This window comes from Agelaius tricolor, unplaced genomic scaffold (assembly GCF_023055355.1).
Source record: "Agelaius tricolor isolate 1412-34295 unplaced genomic scaffold, bAgeTri1.0.p SCAF_28, whole genome shotgun sequence".
In the NCBI taxonomy this organism is placed as follows: Eukaryota; Metazoa; Chordata; class Aves; order Passeriformes; family Icteridae; genus Agelaius; species Agelaius tricolor.
This window is the reverse complement of record NW_027269288.1, coordinates 6772909-6796240: the sequence shown is the minus strand read 5'-3', so window position 1 is coordinate 6796240 and position 23332 is coordinate 6772909. Positions and strand designations below refer to the sequence as shown.

Sequence of the window (23332 nt, the reverse complement as noted above, 5' to 3'; positions counted from 1 at the left end):
ATGGACTAACAGTCCAGAGGAGAGAATGTGGTCAAGCTTAAATCATGGCTTGACAGCAGCAATAACAGAGCCTGGATGAAACAGGACAGGGCTGTTTTATGAAATCATGACAAAAAATGGGGGGGAAGTTTGCAGGTGGTGTGGCTCAGCTACACCTGAGTGTGGCAAGGTGATGCTCAAGCCTGGAACCTCACTGTGAGGAGGATCTGGAAGAATCCTGCTTGATCTCTTCTGCTGCTCCTAAAAGGAAAATCTCCAGCTGCTCCTGCTGTGCCAGCCTTGCTCCAGCTCTGCTCCCTCTGTTTCAGGTTACAGACACGTGTACCTGGAGGGCATAGAAGAGGCTTCCATCTTTGTGCATGTGGCTATAAATGACATCTGTGGTAAGGTGAGTGTCTCTGTGGTGAGCAGCACCCCCACAGGAGCTGCCAGCACCTTGTATCACACCAGGGAAGCTCAGTGGGTCAAGGTCCAGGCTGGCATTTTTGTTCACTTGGAGTAAAATTGATCTCTGTGCTTGTCGTGGTAGCCTGAGATCTTTCTGAATGTCCATGGAGATAAAGGCAAATTGTAGGGAAAGTGATAAAAGGGATTCTTGCAGTGCCTTTTTGAGGAAGCCATAGGGGAAGGAAATTTCCTTGCAGCACACACATTTATATAAATAATGTGATTGTGAGTGCACCTTGCTGAACCAAAGGTGGCACACCTGAACCCTGAGCACTTGTTCCCTGCAAAGCTGGTGCTTTAAAGGCTCTCTCTGATGTTTTAGCATTTTAAATTTAATTAAATTCTTCAAGCTTATTTACTTTGGATTTTTTGCCATAATAACTCTTAAAATGCAGAGGAAAGGTGATGCTGGTAATATTTACACTCCTTGTGTGTTATTAAGGGTGTGATTTCCTCACGTGCAGGAAATAAACAACTCTTAGTGTGCCACATCTCAATTTCCACGAAAGCAAAGCCCTAATTTCAGACTTGTCCTAGTCCAGATAAAAAGGAGGCAGCTCCTGTGCTCTGAGTGCAGTGATCTGTGCTGTTAATGCCGAAGAAATCAGGTGCAAAGCTCCTTGCAGGATCTGTTTGTCCTGCAGCAGTGAGATGCAATATCAGCATCATGACAGCGGGAGGAAAGAAAGCTTCTCTGCCTCCTTTGTTTTCTCATTTTTCTTCTTTCATTTCAAAGCCAAAGTGTTACAAAAACCTACTCAAGCACGAGTAAAACATCAGCAGCGTTCAGGGCTGTTAATGCCAGTGAAATCGGGTGCAGAGCTCCTCGCAGGACCCCAGTTGGTCCCGCAGCAGTGAGATGCAATTTCAGCATCAGGACAGCAGGAGGAGGCATCCAGCGGGCTGGGAATGCCCAGCTCCTCCTCCAGAGGGAAATTCGAGCGATCCTGAACAGGAAAACAGCTTTTTTATACTTATTGATCACTCAGTTACTCAGCTCCAGTCGCTGCCCTTGCCAGCAGTGTTTAATGGAAGGGCCGATGTTCATCCTCTTCAGCAGTGAAGTATTCTCAATTCAAACCTCCTTTGGCAAATTCTCTCTGTTTAGCCTTCATTTCCTGGCCTTTCATAATAATTTGCTCTTCCTAACTTCTTCATGAGTGACTGGCTGGGACAGTTTGCAGAAGGGCAAATGCCCATTGAAACTTTGGCAGTTTTTTTTGGGACATAGATTTTTCTTGGTGCTCCCTGATTGCTTCTCATGGTCACTTCAGTCTCTCTGGGCTTGCTGCTGTTTAGGAAGAGGTTCTGTGCACAGACAAAATACAGGGATTTGAAAGGAAAATCTGTATGTGTTGTGGTTTTGTTTTGGTGGGGTTTTTTTTTGTATTTTTTTTTTAATTTATAATTTTTAATAAAAACCTCTGAAAATGTGGAACAAATATTGCACATCCCTTTCTGGTTTGGTCTGTCTGAGTAACTTTTTGCTTTGATTTTTGGTTAACAGACTGCTGTCCAAATTAGTATTTTTTCTTTTCTCCTCTCTTAATTATGGGCAGAAAAATCACCCCAGTTATCAGCCTGGTTTGGGTTTTACCCATTCTTTACTAATTGGTTTTACCCATTCTTTATTAATCCAGAGATTCTAATGCAAACATTTACATTTTGAGACTTTTTTATAAATGGAGATATTCCACCTGCTCAGTAGCTTGGTATTACTAAAACAGTCTTAGGTGAAAAAAAGAATCTTAACTTGTGTGTGAAATCTCTTTCAGATTGCTCTGTTTCCTGGAAAGGCTTTTCTTTGTTTCTGTCTCTTCTGTGGTCTGCTGATGTAGTGCAGAATTTCTTGTGGTTTTTCTAGATGTGCCTATCTCTGAGCTCCTCCCTCACTGTTACTCTGCCTTTACTCTGTCTGTTTGTGATTTCAGTGGGCTTCTCTATGTCAAAAAAGTCTCCTTTTAGAAGCAGAGCGTTTTTAGACGCCTTGAAGGTACCCCTCCTGTCCCAGGGAGGTGCAGACACCACCACACACCTGCATGCCTTGAGGTGGTGGCTTCATTAGCATCAACCTTTTCCTTGGTAGCATCTTTGAGCTCTCCAACTCATGGAACATGGACTGTGACATTTGGCTGGGTCACCCCTGTGGGGTCACTGACAGCCACAGAGCCCTCCCCGTGTGAAGCAGATCCAGGATAAAATTCCTGCCACTCTCCCCCTGCTCTGAGCCTCTCCCTCTCCTGCCTTTTCTCTGGAGGGCTGCAATTCAGAGCCCTTCTTTCACACAGAAAAGAACATTGACAGTGAATAATTTGCTAAATTGGGGGAAAGCCTCTTGTGCTGTTTTTCAAGTCTGCTTTCCAGAGTGAAACAGCCCTGTAAAAGCTGGGCTGGAAGCTGAAAGCACAGTGTCCTGGATCTCCCTCAAAACTGCTCTCTTTTATTTTTTTTTCCTTCTTTTAAAACTTTTTTTTCCCCCCTAAGTTAATCAAATCTGCCTTTGTGTTCTTGAATCACTCCATTGATTCAAGCAACAGTGTCCAGCTTAACAAAGCTGCAGCAAACAAGCCAGAATGACACCTTGGGCCCTGCACTGCCTCCCATTCCATCAGTGCTTCCCTTTTCTTTTTGGTGGATATTATTTGTTTGTGTTGTTTGTATGACAATTTTTTCTGGGTTTTGCAAATATTTATATTGTCTGATTTTTATAGCAAAAAATTCATGTACTTGCCAACTTGTCTCCCAGTAATCCAAGCAGATTGTTCAATAGTCTAGCTCTCACAGATGATTTTCCAATATTTAATATTTGCCTTGCATGGGAAAAATCAAACTCCACCATCTCTATCTTATCCTAAAGGTAATTTTTGATAATGTCTTACTCACACTGGAAATTGGCACGTGATAAGTAAACTTCAATCAATTATAATTTACTAAATATTATATAAAAATAATATTATGAACAATTTTACTGGCCCTTGTGTCAGCCAAATAAACCTTGGTCCCACAGGGCAGCTTGAGCAGGACACTTGGGGTAAAATCAGCTCTTAGCCCAGGCTCAGTGCACAGGGCAGCCAACATCTGCATTAAGTCCTGCACAGCAGAACTGGAAATGCACAAGCAGGCACTCAAATATTTATTTTGGGGTGAAAGACCGTTGTAATTTAAATGAGACACTTCTGTGCCATTGTTTGGCACAGCAGAAACGTGGCCTCATGTGACATCGCAGGGCAGAAGTGGAAGTGACAGCGAGTGCCAGCGAGCACGGCTGCTGGTCAGGGTCTGCCACTGGCTTCCTAAAATGCACTTCAGCCATGATCCACCCTGGCTTTATTCATTCTGGATGCTACAGCTGCTCAAAACTCTGATCCAGCTGGGAAATAAAGACAGCAAAGGGGGAGAAGTAGATGAAAAGAGAAATACCTTCCTGTGCCTGAAGTGATCTCTGTGCTCAGAGCGAACCAACGCTGACTCAGGCATCAGCCTGGCCTTGGAGAGTTGGCAAGTACACCTGGAATGTTTGCAGGAATGCTGGAACTCTGTTTCATTGAAATGTAAATCAGTTGTATGGTGGTGGGAGATTTATGATGGTGAATTTGTGTGTTTAATGCTTAAATAACTGCTGAAGACTGTGGACAACTGTAATGTGACACTGACTAACTTCCCTTGTTTATAGTGTGTTTCCTCAGTGCTGAACACATACACCAGTGTCTTGGGATAAGTGTTGTATGGTAGGAAAAATTACCAAAATGCAATCACACAGGTAGAAATTGAAATACTCCATGATCTTTTGTGTGTGTATAGTTAACTGCTATTCATGACAGTGCTCAATTCAATTCGAGTGTAGATCTCCTTTATATTGAAAAAAATATTCTATTTTATGGCCAGTGTTTATTTCCTAGCAGTTCCTAGAAAATGCATTTACAGCAGGAATTTTAAATGCATCTGCTTTGGGTGAAACTGAGAAACTCTTCAGCTTTCTGAAGGAAAGCCTTGTAGACAGAAGTATTTCCTTTTTTTTGCTGTTGTCTTTTCAATAGCTCTAATGTTTATGTAGATGTTGTAAGTAATTACATGCTAGAAAGAAAACGATGACAAATACAGAGATAAGTGTGGCTGCAAAATGTTATCTAAAAACATAGCTGAGAAAAAAAAAAAAAGATGTGTTATATTGCAAGGCTGCTGTTAGTGATTTTTTTTTTTCATTTTTAATGCCTGTCCTATTTCTGGGTTAGTTCTCATGCTGATGGCAGGAATATATCAGGAAACTGTGTGCGAACGATCATTTGTTCATGAGTTCCTGTGCTCGGGAGGAAGAGCCTTGCATTTTTATTTTTCTATTATTTTCTTTTGCTATTATTTTTATTTTAATGTTTTTATTCTCTTCTTATTTCTTTTGCAGGCCAAACAAGCTCTAGGTCTAAAAGGGCTGTTTCTCAGAAATCCAAAGCAGGCCTCTCTGGACAGTCATGCTGCTGGGCAGCTCCATCGCAAACATTCCTTTAGCAGCCACATCCTGAGACGGACGGCCAGTGCACCCACCAAGAGCCAGAAGAAGAACAAGAAGGGCTTTCCAGAAATTGCTTTTGACACAAAGGACAGCAGCTCTGCAGGGGCTGGAGAAGGGAGGGAAGTGGAAGCTGCCTCCCAGCCTCGCTTTGTGCAAGAGCCAGAAAGCGCTTCCCCGTCCCCAGCTCCCCGAGACGGTGCCGCTGGGGAGGCACCTGGCAAGGGCTTGAAAGGTAAGGCCCAGGGCTGTCCCCAGGGGCCAGGGCAGAGCTGTGCCCACCCCGGGGCTCCCTTCAGCGAGCCCTTGCCCAGGGCACACAGGGTGAGGCTGCAGGAGCCCCTGGGCGAGAAGCCGAGCGTCTTTGCCCGCTGTGCCATCAACAGCTCGGGCAGGATCGGAGTGGCCACCAACTGCATGAAATGCATGATTGGCTCCAAAGAGAGCCCTGACCCTGAGGGGCCATGGAGTGACCACCCTGGCAGGCCCACGGTGGCCAGAGAGCCCCTGCAGGGCAGCAGTGCAGAGGAGAGGGTGGAGCTGCACACCTGGGTGGTCAGAGGGCAGCCCAGGCCGCTCTCAGATTTGCAGCCCTGCAGCAGCCCTGGAACTGCAGGTGACCTGAGGAGGAGCAGCCCAGGGAAGACGAGTGGTGACTCTAAGGGCCACGGGATAAAGGCTCAGCCCCGGCAGCGCTGGCAGGGCCACTCTGGTGGCAAGTATGGAAGCACTGTCAACTTGGTTGCAGCCAGCAATGGCTCTGTGTCCTCCAACTCCAGCAGTCTAGAAAGCCTTGGAAGCCCAGAATTCCCCAAGCACTGGGCTGAACCTTCTCGAAGGCAAGTGGGCACCCTCCAGAGGGAAATGAACGCCTTGTTCGTTCAAAAATTGGAGGAAATTCGAAGTAAATCCCCTATATTCTTTACTGGTAAGACCAGATTTTCTTCACCCTTCTCCACTGTAGATCACGTCATTGTCTCAGCTTCTGCATAGCATCCTTACTTAGAAGCTCCTCCATGTTGTTTGGCTGTCAAGAGGTCTTTTTTTTTTTTTTTAATTTTGGCAATGACAGAAGAAAAAAAATCTGCATAAATATTTTTATTTTCTTTTTTTGTAGAAGTGTCTGGTTTAGCTTAGTCCTTGCCATGCCTAGTTAACCATCTGCAGTAGTGGCACTGTCAGTAGTCCATAAATGTTGGGGTTGTTTGTTCAGGGCTTTTTGTTTCCTTGATTTTCTTAGTGAATGTGGTATGATACTAAGTAAATTTTAAGATCCAAACCAGAGCATTAAGTGAGATTAAATATGGAAAACCCACATCAACAAACAATATTTCCATTATCAACCTTTGTGTTCCACTGAGGGATAACCACATCAGGAATGATGTCTAATGTGCCCTCTGATAACAATAAACCTGTTCCCTCCTCAAAGATCTTGCAAAATCACTGCTGTCAGTCCAGGAATTACTGGATGGGTTTCTCTCTTCAGGAGATGTATTTTATAAACACAGCAGCCCATTCTGCTCCTAAATGTGTGTGCAAACACTTCTGCTGTGCTGTGATGTTCCTGGCCTGAGGGCAGAGGGTGTGATCTGCTGCTCCCTGGCATCAGCCAGGCTGGGGCACTCCTGCCATTCCCCACTGCCACCCAAAATGTGCCCAAAACTTAGAGGAAAGTTCCTAAAGCTGCAGCATTTTGTGGTTGTTTCAAACTGGGACTGTGTGGCTGCACCTGTACCATGAACTGGGAGTTTGTAGAGACGGGAAATCAAAGCAGAGGCAATCAAAGGATGTCTTTTAGTGAGAAAAATGGCATTTTTGCTCCTGATTTGGCAGGAATGGGACAGAAGGAAAGAGATTTTGATAAGAATTTTCTGCTTCCCAGAACTGTAAGGAGAAAGTAGGAAATGCAGCTTTTGGCTGTGACTGCAAGAGCTCCTCCTCAAATCCCTCACCCTCCTTGCTAATTGTCCAAGAAATGTGGACACTGATGATTACATGTTCAGGAACAGTGAAATTATTTTGGTGCTTTTCCCTTTTTTGATAACAGATTCTGACTGCTCACCTATAGTGGGCTTCTTTGAAAGCCTCATACAGAAATTTCAGATATTTTATTTATTTGACCAATTTCATCTGATTGGGTGCCTGAAATTTACCTTCTATTTTTTTATAACTTTTTTTTTTTTTTAAAATAAACATATTTTTCCAATATCTGCTTCAGGCTTTTAGGAAAATACCAGGACAATGGGAGGGGAGAAATTTGCTGGTTCCCGTGACTTGCAGTTAATCCAAAGCAGCAGAACTCTTTCTATGCCTAAATTATTGGCATTGGGCTTTTCACAAACTCTGAGTACTGTGACATATGAAACCATTTCCCATTATCAGTGCCAGCTCCCCTGCCAGCCCCCCAAGTCACTGAACAAATATTGTGATATGCTTGAAATTTGATTAAATCCATCTGACTTCCCAAGCATGGAATCAGCAAACCCTTAAAATGGTGAAATGGTGCCTTGGACTGGCTGCTGCTGGTCCAGTGACAGCCCCTCTGTTTGCACAAACAGCTCCCTTTCCCAAACTCCTGCAAGGCCATGCCTTGGGCCAGGAAACCAGGGAAACCAGCTCCATGGCTGCACTTGGGAATTGGCATTCTGCTGGGGGAAGTGCCCTGGGATAAGGCAGGAAACTATAGCTGGCCCTTTATTATATATTAAATAAATGTATTTTATAACAATTATTTATATAATATAAATATATGTTCTATATAAATATGCAACATGTAAACAAATATAAATATATTGATCTATATTTAGCAACAATAATATATAATATAAATATATTTAATAATATTTATTCTTAGTATAGCTGGCCCAGAATTACATTTTCCAGAGATTTCCCTTCCCAGCGTGCCCTAATCTGTGCTGCTGGATGGGCAGAAGGAGAATTTATAAATCTGATCAGCTCTGGGCCCTTCCTGACACTCCTCCAGGCACTGAGAGTCTGGAATGTTGGATTTGGGTTATGGGCACAGGTGCCTGATTTCCTTCCAGCGCTCCCAGCTAATGCAGGACAGGGCAGAGCTGCTCCCACCCCTGAGTTCTGCACTGGGCTGGAAACCCTGGTATCCCAGGAAAGGAAAGGCCTGATATTCCCTGGGCAGGTTCTGGGAGTGGTGTTTCCCATTAGGAGAGGGCTTTGGAGCAGTTCAGATTCCTCTGAGCAGCCTGGAAGGTGTCCTTGCCTATGTCAGGGTACTTAAAACTTGATGATTTTTAGGGTCCTTTCCATCACAAGCCACTCTGATTCTGTGATTCTGTGATTCCATACCCCTATCCAGTGGAGTGTGTTCCTTCAACACCAACAAATATTTTCATCCTTCTATGATAAAAAAAAATGAACTTAATATCCATCCATGTGTGGATTCCATTGAGTGCTCTGGTTGGTCAGAAATTCTTAGGATCCTACAACCATGTGTGGATATTCCTCTATGTCTCCTTTCCCTCCCTGAGCACTAATTTATCCTGTTATCTGCACCTGCCTTCCCTACATTAATTGGATTTTTCCTCTGTTCTGTCCTATTATTCTACATGCACACTCTCTCTGTCTAGTTAAGAACTGAAAGGACAAGCAAGTCAAAGGTAATGTCTGCTGAGTGTCCCTGATTTCAGCACCTTGTTGCCTGTAGCCCTGGTTTTTCCCTGTTTGCTGCCCTATAATTTCCTGCTCCTGTATCCCTGAGGTCGTGGTCTGCCTTGGTGGTGCTTTGTTAGTTCTGGAATGCATGTCTGCACTGTGCTTTGGAGATATGGGGAATCATCTTCTGGGCATGACTGCTTTGGCTCCTGGGGTGCAGGTGATAAACACTGCAGAGAATGGAGCATTTTCTCCAGGTAATTGGTGGCTGGAGTGATTCTCCAGGGTTGCACTCACAGCCTGCTGTTCATGACCCATCTGTCTGCAGAGTTGGTTTTTTTTTTTTTGAAATAGAAATTACCAAGTTTTTTTTAGGAAGAACAAAGCCTGTTTAAAGCTTTTGTTTTGTTTTTAAAAGTCCCATTGCTAACATTCCACTGTCTGCAGATCATTTGTAATCTGCTCCACAAGTCCTGTGCTGCTTCTCTTCTGAGTGGTTGGTCACTGGGATCACATCTGCTGGTCAAACTGCTGTTTGATCATTGTACATGCTCTGCTTGTGCTCTGATACCCTGACCTGTTTAAATGCTGGAAGGAAGGAAAACTGAAAATCAAGTGGTGCTGGATGGTGGAGGAAGAAAAGCTGGTTTACAAAAGGGATCACAAAGGGCAAAAATTGCTGGGTAGTGCTGTTGTTTGATAAGAAAACCAGAACAGTCACATGGTGCTGCTTGCATGGACTGAGATTTCTTGAAGCAACAGGGCTTTGTGCAGCTAAAACTGAATCTGCAAAATGTTTTGCTGCCTTTGGCCAGGCATTTGAAATCTCAAGTTTTTTTTTTTAAATCGTGATTACCATGGACAACTTGTACCTTGAGAACAAAATGGTAACACATAAGGAATGAATCTAAGCTCAGCTGTAATTTGTAAGAGATAACTAACCCTGTATCTCTCTTTTTCTTGTTCCTTTCTTTTTCTTTTCATGCCTTCCAAGCAGATGTCTGCCACTTCTCCATGCAGAGGTCAGTCACTTCTTTATGCAGCCTAGAAACGATCACAGAAGAGCCTGTCCTTGCCAGTGAGGGCCATCACTGCAGCCTTCTCTTCCCCCTGCCTGTTGCCTCCTACAGTGACTCTGAGGAAGGATCTGGCTCTGACCATTCCACCGAGGCTCCATCAGAGGGAAGCAGAACACCCAACCAGCCTCAAGAGCCCCTACCCTCCAGGGAACAAGGAACCAATCTGGCTGCAGAAGACCAAGGGCAGGATGTCCCAAGAGCAGCTGACGCAGGTTTAGGAGCCCCAGAGGATGAGAGGACAAACGTGGCAGGATGTCCCACAGAAGGAAATGTCTGGACACAGAGCAGTGAGGCTCAAGATCAGGGTGGATCAGCAGCACATCCCAAAAAAGCCAGGCTGGTAGAGGCAGCAGATCACAGTGCTGGCCAACCTGTAGGAAACTGCCAGAAGCAAAACCAACCAGGTCAGGTATCAGCAGACACAAAAAGCACCTCTGAATGCAAAGGGCAAAACCTGGGTGCAGCAGCTGTTCCACCCCAGCAAAGCAGTGTCAGTAACAGCCCCCAGGCAGATTCTCCTCAGAAAGCCTGGGCTGCACAGGTTCTCCCTGTCTCTGTTTCCCAGACAAGCTCTTACACATTGACAAGAAGGGCAAAGAGTGAAGGACTGAAGACGTCAGACTCCTCAGCCTTAATAAAAACCCCGAGCAGCCAGTCTCCAGCAGCTGAAGTGTACTTTGATGCCACTGTCAATGACCGGATCTGGAGCAAGCTGGACTGTGCCAGCCACCGCGACAGCATGTCCTCCTCGTCCAGCATGTCCTCCAACGACACCGTCATCGACCTCTCCCTCCCCAGCCTGGCCCGCAAAAGCCTCCCGGACCTGGGCATCCGCCAGGACAGCCTGGAGCCCCTGGCCATCAGGAAGGGCATGCGCCCCCGCTCCGCCACCACCTGCAGCAGCGAGATGCCAATGGTCAGCAAGAGCAAGTCCAACCCCAACCTGAGGTCTGGCCAGCTGCCGGCCGACGAGCTGTGCCCCCGGCCCCTGGCCAGGAGCCCTCAGGACGCCTTCTCGTCCATTCCTAGAAGGCACACCTGGAGCAGGCTCTACATGGAGAGCCTCAGGCAGTCCTCTAACAAATCCAAAGCGCATGACACGGTCGGGAATAACCAGACAAAGTCCAAAAGCCTCGGGGACCTTACCTCTGACGACATCGTGTGCACTTTTGAAAGCAAATACCGCAGCATCAGCAGGAGCTTCGTCACGCGCTCCATGCGGGAGCAGCGCCGCTCCGCCAGCCTGCGGCCCTCGGCCAAATCCCGGGATGAACTGACGGAGCAGCTGAAGAAGCTGACAGCCTTCCAGCAGGAAAACGACATCACCTCCCCCATCAGCCTCGAGCCCAGCGAGTCGGAGGAGGAGGGCGAGAGCGTGGGGCTGCTGCGCCGCTCGTCGTCGCGCAGCCAGAGCCGCGTGCGCTACATCGCCAACAGGGCAAGGCAGGCCCAGGAGAGGCAGCGCCTGCAGGGCCGGGCACAGCTCGGGGGCAGCCCCATCGAGGAGAGGGGCAACCCCGAGGGCGCCTGCAGCGTGGGCAGGGCCGGCTGCACCGACCCCGCTGCCCATGCGGCCCTGGCGGCCTCGCCCAAGGCCCAGCCCGAGTGCGCGGCCGACACCGAGGTGTTCTTCATGCTCAAACTGTGACCCTGGCGGCGCTGGGCACTGCCAGCACAGCAAAACCTGAGAGGCCCAAAGCAATCCCGAGCTTCCTGGCCTTCCCTTGAGCCAAGGGTGCTTGAGATCACAACTCCAAAGGAACTGATGAGGATTCGTCATTAATTGCGCTTTGCCCAGCCTCCAATCAGGCCTCCTTTGTGTGTGAGCACTTCTTGCGTTTGCAGTTTGCTCTTGGTCTTTACTAATTTCAATAATTCTTCTGATAATAGTAACCTTGATGTGTAATAGCTAAATGTGATGCTAACCACAGCTAAGGTGAATTTTGCTCTTACAAATCATGGATCCATGTAAGGAGGCTGGACTTAAAATCATATTTTATTTTCTGGAAGAGTTTGAGGCCTCTGAGGGTGTGAATTAATAATGCAGTAGATACAGTCCATCTTCCATCGTGGACCTGCTTATTTCAGTGAAAATCCATATTTTCTCTTTGAAGAAAAGCTCTCTCATTCCAAAGCAATGCTTTTATAAACTCATCCTGTTTATATATCTATATATATATATATAAATATCTATATATATACACCTGTGTGTATGCAAAGATATGTCTGCACATGTATGTACACATGCACACCCTGAACCTGAACTGTGACTGCTCCTTGTCTCAAGGCATTGTCTGAGGGAATTGAGACAGGAGAGAGAAGGGAATGGCTAAAAATAGAAATATCTTCTGACTTTACTTCAGAAATGGCTACAAAGCATGTTAGTCTTTTCTTGAAACAGCACTGTCCCTTCTTATGGTATTTTAACAATGCTGCTGTACATAGCACTTTTTGGATAAATTTTACTATTTCTGTATTGCACTGCCATGCAAAGTTTTCAATGATATGTTTAAAAAAAAAGAGATATTTAATTTTTTTAGATGGACATATTTAGAATTAAATAACAACCTAAGCAGAGTAATAATTTTTCCTTTCCCCTTTTTTTTACGTTTTTTTTTTAGGGATGTTGTCATGTGTCCCCCCCAGTCCCCAGTTATGATGTCATTTATTATAGATGTACATTTTATCAGTGATGGAGAAGAATGTTTACTGAGATGCATTTTAAAGAGAAACAGAGGTTTAATTTTATTTCAGGCTGCATAGAGTCCCTATTATTGAGAGGATATTTTGCCTTTGTAATGATTCTTTTGTGTATATTGCAAAATTTAAGAATTTGTTTGTAAAACCACCTTACACTACTAAAATAAACATATTTAACCTCCCAGCTGGTGACTCTTTAGCCGTAACACAACACTGGGGTTTGTGATACACAAGCATGGTTCATTCTATCTGCTTTGTTTTCCAGCTTCCTTTGTGGATAACATTTAATTTTACTCTTTTTCAGAGGGGCAGCCAGCGCAGACCCACTCAGATTTTCTCAGGTCCTCCAGAACTTGTGCAAGGATTGGCAGGGACTGACATTGTGAGGTGTGAGACACAGCACAGGGGCTGGGGCAGGATGAAAACTCTGGGGCAACTGGTGGAATTAGTAGAAAAACAGTCAGAAGGAGCTGATCCATCCTGGAGCAGCTGTACAAGTAACACAGATGGCCCTGTTTCATCACTGAGGGGGTTTAAAGTCTGGCTGAAAATGCTGCAGCTCAATTTTGCTCTTCACCTGTCACTTGACTGAAAAATCACTTCTATTCCTGTCCCAGCAAAGTGCACAGTGAAAGTGCATTTTACTTCCTTCACACTCCTCCTGGAAGGGCTCTCACTTGTGGAGCTGGGAAGGGGCTCTTGGTTCTAATTTTAGTATCCCTTGGCCACACGAATTTAAACTCTGAGATACCAAAACAGTAACAAAATTTAAACTCTGAGATATCAAAATGTGAGGCTGACTGTGTTATCACCATAATATGGTGAGAAGGCTGGAGGGGTTAAATTTCCTGATTCAATCTTTTCAAATTCCCTTCAGCATGTTTTGTCCGAAGACATTCCCTCAGTGTTCCAGGCTGGCTCAGATCTGCCCTGTTTGTCTGCAGGACTCAGATCCCGAAGATCCCAGGGCAGCTTTGGGCAGCAGAGCTTTGGGATGTGCACGGAGGTGACCCCACAGCATCGCTGCAGGCTCTGAGGGGAGGGAGGTGAGGCTGCAGCAGAACGTGGGGTCTGCCAAGAGGAGCCTCCCATTGTGTCCCAGCACAAAGCAAGTTTCATTAACATTCTCTGGATGAAAAATCATTCATGTAATACTTTAATTTCAGGCTGAAAAGCTGCAGGGAGTCGCTGCTTTTGTAACTTTAATGCTTTTGCAGCTTTAATGTCAAGTACATGTAACTTGACAGCTTTGGAAAGTTAATGTTTAAAAGGCCTATTCGTGTCTTCTCAAAGACTGAGTCTCACAAGCAGATTATTTTCATCTTTAATTGATTAAGCAATACTTGTTAAATTAATGCACCTCACAGGATGCAGCATCACTTTAAAACATTTACCTTCATTCAGAATTTTAACTGACAGTGTCTGGATTTAAATCATTAGGGTACATGTGAAATTTGCCCTCTTGCTCCTAAATTAATAGCAACCACTTTTGCAGCTTGTTTTGTGACACTATGTAAGACTGACTATTCATCATGTATTTTTTTTATTCCTATGAGTGGAATTTATTCCAGCATCTAAGAATTATTTGGAATTTAAGTCAGCAGAAGGTCACAGTTTTGCTCTTTATTCTTCTGCTCTTCCTGTGCATCCTGAGACTCCTGGATGTGCATCTCAGTTCATTAAACGGTGAGATCTGAAATCCAAAGTCTCCAGATCACAAGCAGTGAACTGGACATGACTGGATGTGGATTTATAGTCTGACAATGAACATTCAATTGTGTCTTTCAAAGCTGATTTTGTCTGTGTGATCAACAGGCAGGAAAAACGGGCACAGCTGCTGGGGACAGCTCCAAAGGGAGGAATTTTACAGCAACTCCACAGGACAGTGAGGGAATTCGGTGAGTCCCGATGCAGCATCCAGCTGTGGGACCCAGCTGCTTCCAAAGGTCCCTTGGTGAGGTCTCCTCCTTCCCCCGAAGGTGTCCCCTGGTCCAGCTGGCACGTTTAGAGCCACTCCTCCTCCTCCTCCTCCTCTTCCTCCTCCTCCTCCTCCTCTCCCGGGTATTTAACCCAGCACGGGATGCCCAAACCTGCAGGATCCTCACTGCTGTGCCGGGCATCCCGAACGGACGGACGGACGGACAGACAGACAGACAGACAGACAGACAGACGGCCCCAGGGAGTCGCTGTAAGTGAGAAACTGCCTTCAGTTCGTGCTCTGCTTCTGGCAAGGGGCAAAGCCAGCTGCCCCCGGCTCCTTCGTGCCTTTCGAACCCACATTTGCACCCTATCTGTGCTTTTAGATGAGCAGCGTGGTTAACAGCTTTCTGTTGGAGGTGATGCCAGCGATACCAGCTCTGATCAGTTTGGGGTTTTTTTGGAGGAGCTCTGATCAGTTTGGGGGTGTTTTTGGAGGAGCTCTGATCAGTTTGGGCATTTTTAGAGGAGCCCACTTGAAACAAAGGTGATTTTTGTTACACGTACCAAATTGAAAGGGAAAAGGAACAGGAGTTTAGAGGCTAATCCCACCAGGAAAAGCACAGCTCCTCCCTGGCTCAGCCTGAGGGCTGCTGCTTCTTTTCAATTTTTTTTTTCCCCCCTTGTTGAAGCTGCTCAGTTTTTGTGCCGCTCTGGCAACAGCCAAGAGCAGCAACTACTTTGTCTAAAAAGCAGTTGTAGGATAAAGTCAGTGTTTGTTGGTTTTCTCAGCTTTTACAGAGATGGGGCAACTCAGGGGTGTTTTAAAAGGCTTTATTCCATTATCAGTCTCTTGTGAGACACAAGAGATGTAAAACTCAGCACCAGTCCATCAGAAGCCAACCTATTTCCTGGTTACAGTACAATGCATCTTTCACAGCTCTAATTCTCTAAAATACCTGGTCTTTTTGCAAGGCTGTATTTTGAAACTTGTTGAAATTTGTTTCTAGTTCAATCTCTCAACAGTGTCATCTCTATTCCATTCCTGAATTAGCACACCTTATTTCAGTATTTGCATACAGATGTACAAGACTGTATAAGCTTTCTATCAGGTTTTGAGAATTCCTTACACATCCATTTCCCACAGGTGTTGGCTGATGTACAGCTCAGATCTCAGCCCTCTCCTCTGGGATCCTTTCACAACATTTTCCCATTTGGCAGAATATTTTAACAGCGGCAACAACAAAATCAGCATTGAGATTTAACCTGGAGGGAATCTTCTGTGGAGGTTTGAGTTATTTCTTTCGTTAGGGAAAATGAATGAGGGAAAGTGCTGAGCTGTAAAGCTGAGTTTTCATAGGATGCAGGAGTGGGAAATTTCCTAAAAGCTGATGAGGTAAGATCCCTAAATCCAGTGTTTGCCAGTAATGCCACATGTAGTATATTTTTGCCTACACACTCTCATAAATGGTAAGTTTTCTTGGGCATTTCAAATTTATTTTTTATAATTTCTGGTGTAATGGTGTCCTGTATTTTGTTGGAGAACAAATACCATTAAAAATATTGCTGCTGCTTCCTCTCCTGCCCTTTCCCTGGGGGGAAACCCACAGGGAGAGAACCACCAGTGGGTAAATCCCCTTTTTTAGGTTTGTCACATCCTTTTTGCTGCAGTGGAGGCTTCACCAGAGCCTTTCTGTAGTGTTTGTTCTGGCTGAGCTCAGCAGTGACTGTTTGCAGCTGGAGACTTGGTTTGGAATTGTGGCTCCACGGAAAAAGGAGCAGAAAATCCAGGACAAAAAGTGCTCTCAGCCAGTGATGAGGAGCTGTAGAACCAGGTTTAACTGCTTGCCTTTCACCTCCAGCAGGAAGGTTCCTGTGGAGCAGCAGGAATTTCTGCTCCCATGGACAAATCACTTCGCTTCACAATCTGTGTGCTCACAGCCCTGCTGCTCCTGAAGGAATCAAGCCAAGCAGGTGAGGAAAAGGATCCAGAAGCGTTGGCTGCACCCAAACCTGGCTTTGTTCTTCTTTAAATCATTAATTCCTTCTGGTTTTGCCTGCCAGTGCTTGCAGAATTTTGTCCTGATCTCAGAATTTTCTTTCAAATGGGTTATTAAGAAATTCCCCAGGGCTCACCTGGTGGCTGGGGCTCTGTGAGTGCCACCAAGCGCCTTTGATGTCCCCAAATGCCTTTGATGTCCCCAAGTGCCTTTGCTGCTACAGTTGAAAACCAGATGGCAGAGATGGGGGAAGATGAAAAAAGCCAAGAAAAAAGGGTGGGTTTAGGTGTGGTTATTGTGGTTAAAGCTGCACTTCTGTGAGTTTATGGTCCCTTGAGCTGCAGCAAGGTGTGCTGAGGATGGAGGAGAAAACTGAGGGGAGGTGGCCAGTCCTGAGCAGTGCCAGGAGCCTTTTCCCCAGGAATCCAGCAGGAGCCACCCTTTGGAGGGCTGGGCAAGCTCAGGGTAGCAGGAGCAAAGAAAAAAGCTGATTTTTTTACAGCCACAGTCTCTGCCTGCAACCACCAACCTATGGGGAAGGGAGGGACGAACCTTTCCCTTATCCTGTGCTGCTGCAGCCTCCCAGGAGGATTCCAGGAGGATTCCCAGGATTCCCAGGAGGATTCCCAGGATTTCCAGGAGGATTCCCAGCAGAATCCTCCATGCTGGGCACTGTCACTGCCATGACCTGGGGTTGGTGCTGCAGCCCCATCACCCCTGGGCCTTTCAGGAGGGTTCACAAAGGGGCTTTGAGCCGGGAGCTGGAGCCCTCAGAGGCTCTGCTGCCTTCCAAGGAACCCCACGGGGCCTCCAAAAGCTGCTGCTGGCTTTGAAGGGTTTCTAAAGGCAGACAAGAGAACTCCTTTGTGGAGATTTCCAGCCCCCATGGAGAACTGTAATGGAGAGGGAAAAAACAGGTTTTGTTTTACAACAATGCAGAGTTCAGCACAAGGCCAGAAAATGCAACACCAAAGAAGGAAAAATAAATACATAATGAATGAATATGCTGTTATATTTAGAGAAAAACTCACAGCTTTTGCTTGAAAGAGTGAAAACATATCCTGCATTTTTTAGTTTATCTTGAGGGATTTTTGGCTTTTGTGCTGTGAATTCTCTGAGTCCAAGGAGCAATGCTAAGCAGATTCTAGAAAAATCATCCTGGGCAATTAATAAGCAATAGATTGACAAAATTGTGGTTTTAATTCTGCATCTCAGATGCAGAACCTGCCAGCAGCAGGGGAAAGGAAGAGTAAGAAAAATGAGTGGCTGGGGATTGGGTGGTGAGGAACCTTTGGCTTCTCCTCAGGGGAAGATGGGGCTTGGCAGGAAAGGGGGGAGGTCTGGGCTGTGTGAGGAAGAGGAGCTGGTGCTGCCCCTCCTCAGGGATGGGTCTGGGCTGTGCAGGAGGCCCTCAGAGGGTGAGGGACACCAAGTGGCATCATTAAGTGACATCATTAAGTGACTTCAGAACCTCCTGCAGCCCCTCTCTGCTGTCTCTGCCTTCTTTTGTGCCCTGGGGGAGGACAGAAAGGGACTTGGGGAGTTGAGGGTGATTGTTGTGATTATTTCAGTGCGCTGTGAAATGAGGAGCTGTGAATACAGGACCCACACAAATCTGATTTTGTTGTATTTTTCCAGGAGCTGGGAGGAATGATGATGCTATGAGTAAGGTATGTCTGAGTTCATTACTGCAGAGCCACTAACGAAGGCGTGGGGCTGATGATTTTACGTATTCAATTCAGAAATAGTGATCAGAATGTAAAATATTTTCATCTTTGAAGAGTTATTATTTTAAGTACAGTGTTCATGGCCGGCTGTGTCTCTGTGCTGTTTTCCTCTGTTTGTTTTTGTGAGTTTTTTTGACTGAATTTTTTATCCAGAGCTCAAAATTCAGCTGTGCCCCATGGAAGAACCTGCCAGTAGCCCTTGTCTTCATGGCTGGTTGAGCTGGGGAACTTGTGATCACAGCTTTCCACTCAAAGCTCATCCCTCAAACCCTTCCATGGCACAGAGAGAATTAAAACGAGATCCTTTGGAAGGACTGAGGTTTCTTTTGCACATTTTGTACTGCATATATATATATATTTATATATATTTATACATTCACACACACATATACACATCCTCTCTCTGTCTAGAAAAATCATCCTGTAATTTATAATAAGCAGATGCATTTAAGACCAGCAAACCTCACAGAATTTGACACTTCACTAGAAAAAGCTACAAGTGCCCTGCAGTGTCTTTGATGAGGAATCCTCTCGAGTGGGTGACTGCAAAATTGGAAGATGTGTCTTTAACTCACACAAATGAATCCACTTTTCCTCTCCTCCTCCTCCTCCTCCTCCTCCTCTCAGGTTTCCAACTGTTCTGTGTCTCCTGGAATTGCTCTCTAATGAGACCTTAATTGGCTGCTAATTCTTTTGTCTGCAGCAGGAATTGGTCTCTTGGGGAGGCCGCACGCACCGTCTGAAGATGTGCAGCAGCATTTGCAGGGATTGTTGTTTGCAGCAGGCAATGAAGTGAAACGCTGTGATTTATTAATTAGTCAGGAAACAGCAGCAGCCACTGCAGGTTTAGGGCTGGTTTAACCCCCCCTACACCTCCCAGGTCACCCCAAAATACCTTTGAAAAACCTTGAAACCCAACAGTTCCTCAATTTCTGCCTTGCAGGGCACGGACCCTCGGGGAGCAGGAGAGGGGCTTCCAACCCTGACTGTCACAACCATCCTGGTAAGGCCCTGGCAGGGGCAGGGAACAGCTTTTTTTGGGCTAATTCCCCTTTTCCCACCCAAAACCGTGGCAGGAGCCCAATTTCACTAAAGGGTGTGTGTGGGAAGGGGGGGTTGAGAATTTTTGGTAATTCCGGGAATTTCGAGAATTCTGAAATTTTTTTTTTGGGTGGGGGGGACTGTGATGAGAACTCCCCCCATTCGAGGCCACCCTGGGAATTTCCATGGATTTTGCATCTCAAAAATCCTCCCGTAATTCCAGAAAACTTCAGGAATGTGAGAATTTTGCGGGGGGGGGGGGGGGGGGGGGAAATCTTGGAAAATGTTAATATCAATTAAATAAAATAAAAAGGAAAAAATGAAAAAAAAAAAGAAAAAAAAAAGGAAATAAAAAAAGGAAATAAAAAGGAAAAAAAAGAAGAAAAAAAAGAAAAAAGGAAATAAAAAAGGAAATAAAAAGGAAAAAAAAAGGAAATAAAAAAGGAAATAAAAAGAAAAAAAAAGAAGAAAAAAAAAGAAGAAAAAAAAAGAAAAAAAACAGAAAAAAGGAAAAAAAAATTAAAAATAAAAAAAAAGTGGGGAGGAATAAGGGGGCGGTTTTACCAAGGCCGAGTTTAACCCCCCTGGGCTGATCTGGCTGCGTGTCCCTGCCTCTCAGGAGGATCCCTACGTGATGGTGAGGGGAGCAGAGCTGGAGGGATACTGCATGGAGCTGCTGGCGGCCCTGGCGGGGATGCTGCGCTTCCAGTACCGCGTCAGGGTGGTGGGCGACGGCCAGTACGGGGCTGTGGCGGCCGGGGGCAACTGGAGCGGCATGATCGGCGAGATCCTCAGGAGGGTGAGGCCCCGCCTGCCCCCGCCGCCTGCGGGGACCGTTTATTCCAAATGGGCACGTTGAGCTGGTACCCATACCCAACTGTGGTTTATTCCAAATGGGCACGTTGAGCTGGTACCCATATCCAACTGTGGTTTATTCAAAATAGGCGTGTTGAGCTAGTACCAATATCCAACTGTGATTTATTCCAAATAGGCACGTTGAGCTGGTACCCATACCCGACTGTGGTTTATTCAAAATAGGCGTGTTGATCTAGTACCCATATCCGACTGTGGTTTATTCAAAATAGGCACGTTGAGCTGGTACCCATATCCAACTGTGATTTATTAAACATATGGGTGTTGATCTAGTACCAATATCCAACTGTGATTTATTAAAAATACGGATGTTGATCTAGTACCCATATCCAACTGTGATTTATCCAAAATAGGGATGTTGATCTAGTACCCCTATCCAACTATGATTTATTAAAAATATGGCTGTTGATCTAGTACCCATATCCGACTGTGATTTATTCCAAATATGGCTGTTGATCTAGTATCCATATCCAACTGTGATTTATTAAAAATATGGCTGTTGATCTAGTACCCATATCCGACTGTGATTTATTAAAAATAGGGATGTTGAGCTGGTACCCATATCCAACTGTGGTTTATTAAAAATATGGCTGTTGATCTAGTACCCATATCCGACTGTGATTTATTCAAAATATGGCTGTTGATCTAGTACCCATATCCATCTATGATTTATTCAAAATATGGCTGTTGTTCGAGGGACAGAAATGTTCGAGGGACAGAAATGTTCGAGGGACAGAAATGTTCCCTGGGCTGGTGGCTGACTGTTTTTTGTCTCCTTGGCAGGAAGCTGACATTGCAGTGGCTCCCCTGACTGTCACTTCAGCCAGGGAGGAGGTGGTGTCCTTCACCACCCCCTTCCTGCAGACTGGGATTGGGATCCTGCTCCGCAAGGACACGGCCTCCCAGGACATGTCCTTCTTCCACTTCCTGTCCCCTTTCAGCAAGGAGACCTGGACAGCTCTTTTATTTGCTTACCTGCTCACCTGCTTCTGCCTCTTCCTTGTTGCCAGGTACAAATGCATTTCCGTAGCCATGATATTTTCTGAAAAATCCTTTCCTTAAGATTTTTCCTCCTGAGAAGCTGAGAAGCCTCAAGAACAAAATGTAAACAATGGTTATCTGCTGCTGTGGAATGCAACAGGTGCATCTGTGATTGGTCTCATGTGGTTGATTCTAATTAATGGCCAATCACAGTCAGCTGGCTCAGACAGAGAGTCCGAGCCACAAGCCTTTGTTATCATTCCTTCTTATTCTATTCTTAGCCAGCCTTCTGATGAAATCCTTTCTTCTATTCTTTTAGTATAATTTTAATATAATATATATCATAAAATAATAAATCAAGCCTTCTGAAACATGGAGTCAGATCCTCGTCTCTTCCCTCATCCTCAGACCCCTGTGAACACCATCACACATTTCTTTCACAGATTGTGTTCAAGTCAGTGCCTTTCTCACCTATGAAGAGCTTAGAAAGTCCCAGGGAGCCTTTTGCTCTAGGAACCTCCTGTGCAGCTCTAGTACAAGGGCTAAGAATGCTTAAATCCTGTCAGATTAAGCCAGCATTATGAGTGGGATCTCCCAGTGAGGAACACCAGATCTCTTGATGGGGATTTATTTTTATTTTTTTCCTGCTGAATGTCTGGTTTTATCCTGTCATTTTCCCACAGACTGAGCCCCTGTGAATGGAATGAGCCAAAGAATGAAGAGAACCACTTCACCTTCCTGAACAGCCTCTGGTTTGGAGCAGGAGCACTGGCCCTGCAAGGTGAGCTGGGAGGATGATGATGGTGCACACAGCTCCTTCTGTGACACTGGGGTGAAAAGGTGTCCTAGGAGAGACACTTGGAGCACTAAACCAGTTTGGGAAGGTGTGAGTACAGACCTGCTGGGCTTGTACAGGTGATTGACTCTGGCTGGGAAATATTTTCTACTCTGGGCAACCATTGCCCGGGGCAATGCCCAGCTGAGCGTGGCAGGGCTGCTTGGTACAGAGGAGCTGATTGTGCAGCTTTGTGCCACTGCAGCTGCTCCAGCCCTGCCCAGAGCAGCACGGAGGGACCCTCCAGGCTCAGGCTCTGTGTAGCTGCAGGGCAGGATCTGCAATTTGCCTTTATTGAAAGGGAACTCTCTGTAACTCAGGCCGGTGGACCTGCAGTTCTTGGTGTGTCTCTGGCCCCACATCCCCTCCTGTGTGATTTATGTGATTTTTTTGGCTCCCTGTGGTGCAGGTGCCACCCCCAGGCCCCAGGCACTCTCGGTGAGGGTCATTGCTGTGGTCTGGTGGCTCTTCACCCTGGCCCTGCTGGCCGCCTACATCGCCAACTTCACGGCCCTGCTGAGCTCGGGCAGCGAGCAGCTCCCCATCCAGACCTTCGAGGACCTGGTCAAGCAGAGGAACCTGGAGTTTGGGACCCTGGAGGGTTCCTCGACCTTCTACTACTTCAAGGTGCAGAGAATTTCCCTGTGCCCACACACACAGGGGCTGTAGGACTGCTGAGCTGGGGCTGTCCCACAGCTCAGGCCTTATAACCCCTACAGCACCCTCGTCACTGTTGAGTCCCTCAGTTTTCCTGGAATATTTCAAATAATATTGTTTATTATTATTGATTATTGTTCTGTTCAGCCCTTCCTTCACCTCTTCCCACAGGAAAGTGGGCATAGAATTCTTATTTTTATTCTGAATTCTCCATGAAAAATCTCTCTACTCTTCAGGGGCTGCCCTTGTGTACCTCAGCATCTGTGACACTTGCACTCCTGGTGATGTTTGTCCCCAGGGTGGGGGACAATCTGTGCTTGCAAGGGTTCAAAAATGGTTTAAATGCTTTTCTTCTCCAACCTGTTTTACAACCCTTGTACATACAAGCAGATTTTTCTTTTTCTGGTGGTTGTCTCACCCTTGAGTTTGACCCTTGGATTTTTTGACGCTTGGGTTTGACGTTTGAGTTTGACCCTTGGATTTCTGGGCTGCAGAACTCCAAGAACCCCATCCACCAGATGATCTACGAGTACATGGAGAAGAGGAGGGAGCACGTGCTGGTCAAGACCTACCAGGAAGCCGTGCAGCGCGTGATGGACTCCAACTACGCCTTCATCGGCGAGTCCATCTCGCAGGACCTGGCGGCCGCCCGCCACTGCAACCTCATCAGGGCCCCCGAGGTCATTGGAGCCCGTGGCTTTGGCATTGCCACCACCCAGGGTGAGTCCCTGTCCCCTCTGCTCCCTGGGGTACCAACGGGCCAGAGCCAGCACTGCTGTCAGGGTCACCAGGCTGAGAACGCTGCAGGGTGGGGTCACTGCTCTGTGGGGAGTTAACGCTGGCTCTCACTTTGGACTCTAATCCACAAATATTCCATCTCCTGGTGGCCTTGGCCCCAGGAATGCAGAGCAGGGCACAGTCTGCTCATGTTCTTCCCAAAGCCC

General features: G+C 46.1%; 2 protein-coding genes across 8 annotated transcripts in view; both read left to right on the top strand.

Moving 5' to 3' along the window:
• PLCH2 (phospholipase C eta 2) overlaps positions 1-12541 on the top strand; it is a 66808-nt gene extending 54267 nt beyond the window's left edge. For 3 of the 5 annotated variants that reach the window (XM_071449048.1, XM_071449051.1, XM_071449050.1), the window contains exons 20-23: positions 309-388; positions 4847-5879; positions 8554-8583; positions 9576-9684. In XM_071449048.1, the coding sequence (XP_071305149.1) occupies positions 309-388; positions 4847-5879; positions 8554-8564 (1124 nt within the window). In that variant the 3' untranslated portion in view covers positions 8565-8583; positions 9576-9684. Of the gene's footprint in view, positions 1-308; positions 389-4846; positions 5880-8553; positions 8584-9575 lie in introns of all 5 variants that reach the window. The other 2 variants (XM_071449049.1, XM_071449052.1) reach the window with 2 other exon arrangements.
• A 1799-nt stretch (positions 12542-14340) lies between these two features.
• The window catches only part of LOC139600688 (probable glutamate receptor), a 12455-nt gene continuing 3463 nt past the window's right edge, over positions 14341-23332 (top strand). Inside the window, exons 1-9 of one of the 3 annotated variants that reach the window (XR_011682640.1) lie at positions 14341-14545; positions 16137-16248; positions 17913-17944; positions 18945-19004; positions 19662-19841; positions 20699-20925; positions 21580-21677; positions 22141-22358; positions 22883-23108. Coding sequence is in view for 2 of the 3 variants with exons in the window: in XM_071449054.1 (XP_071305155.1) it covers positions 14438-14545; positions 16137-16248; positions 17913-17944; positions 18945-19004; positions 19662-19841; positions 20699-20925; positions 21580-21677; positions 22141-22358; positions 22883-23108 (1261 nt within the window). In the remaining variant the exon portion in view is untranslated. The remainder of the gene's footprint in view (positions 14546-16136; positions 16249-17912; positions 17945-18944; positions 19005-19661; positions 19842-20698; positions 20926-21579; positions 21678-22140; positions 22359-22882; positions 23109-23332) is intronic. The other 2 variants (XM_071449054.1, XM_071449055.1) reach the window with 2 other exon arrangements.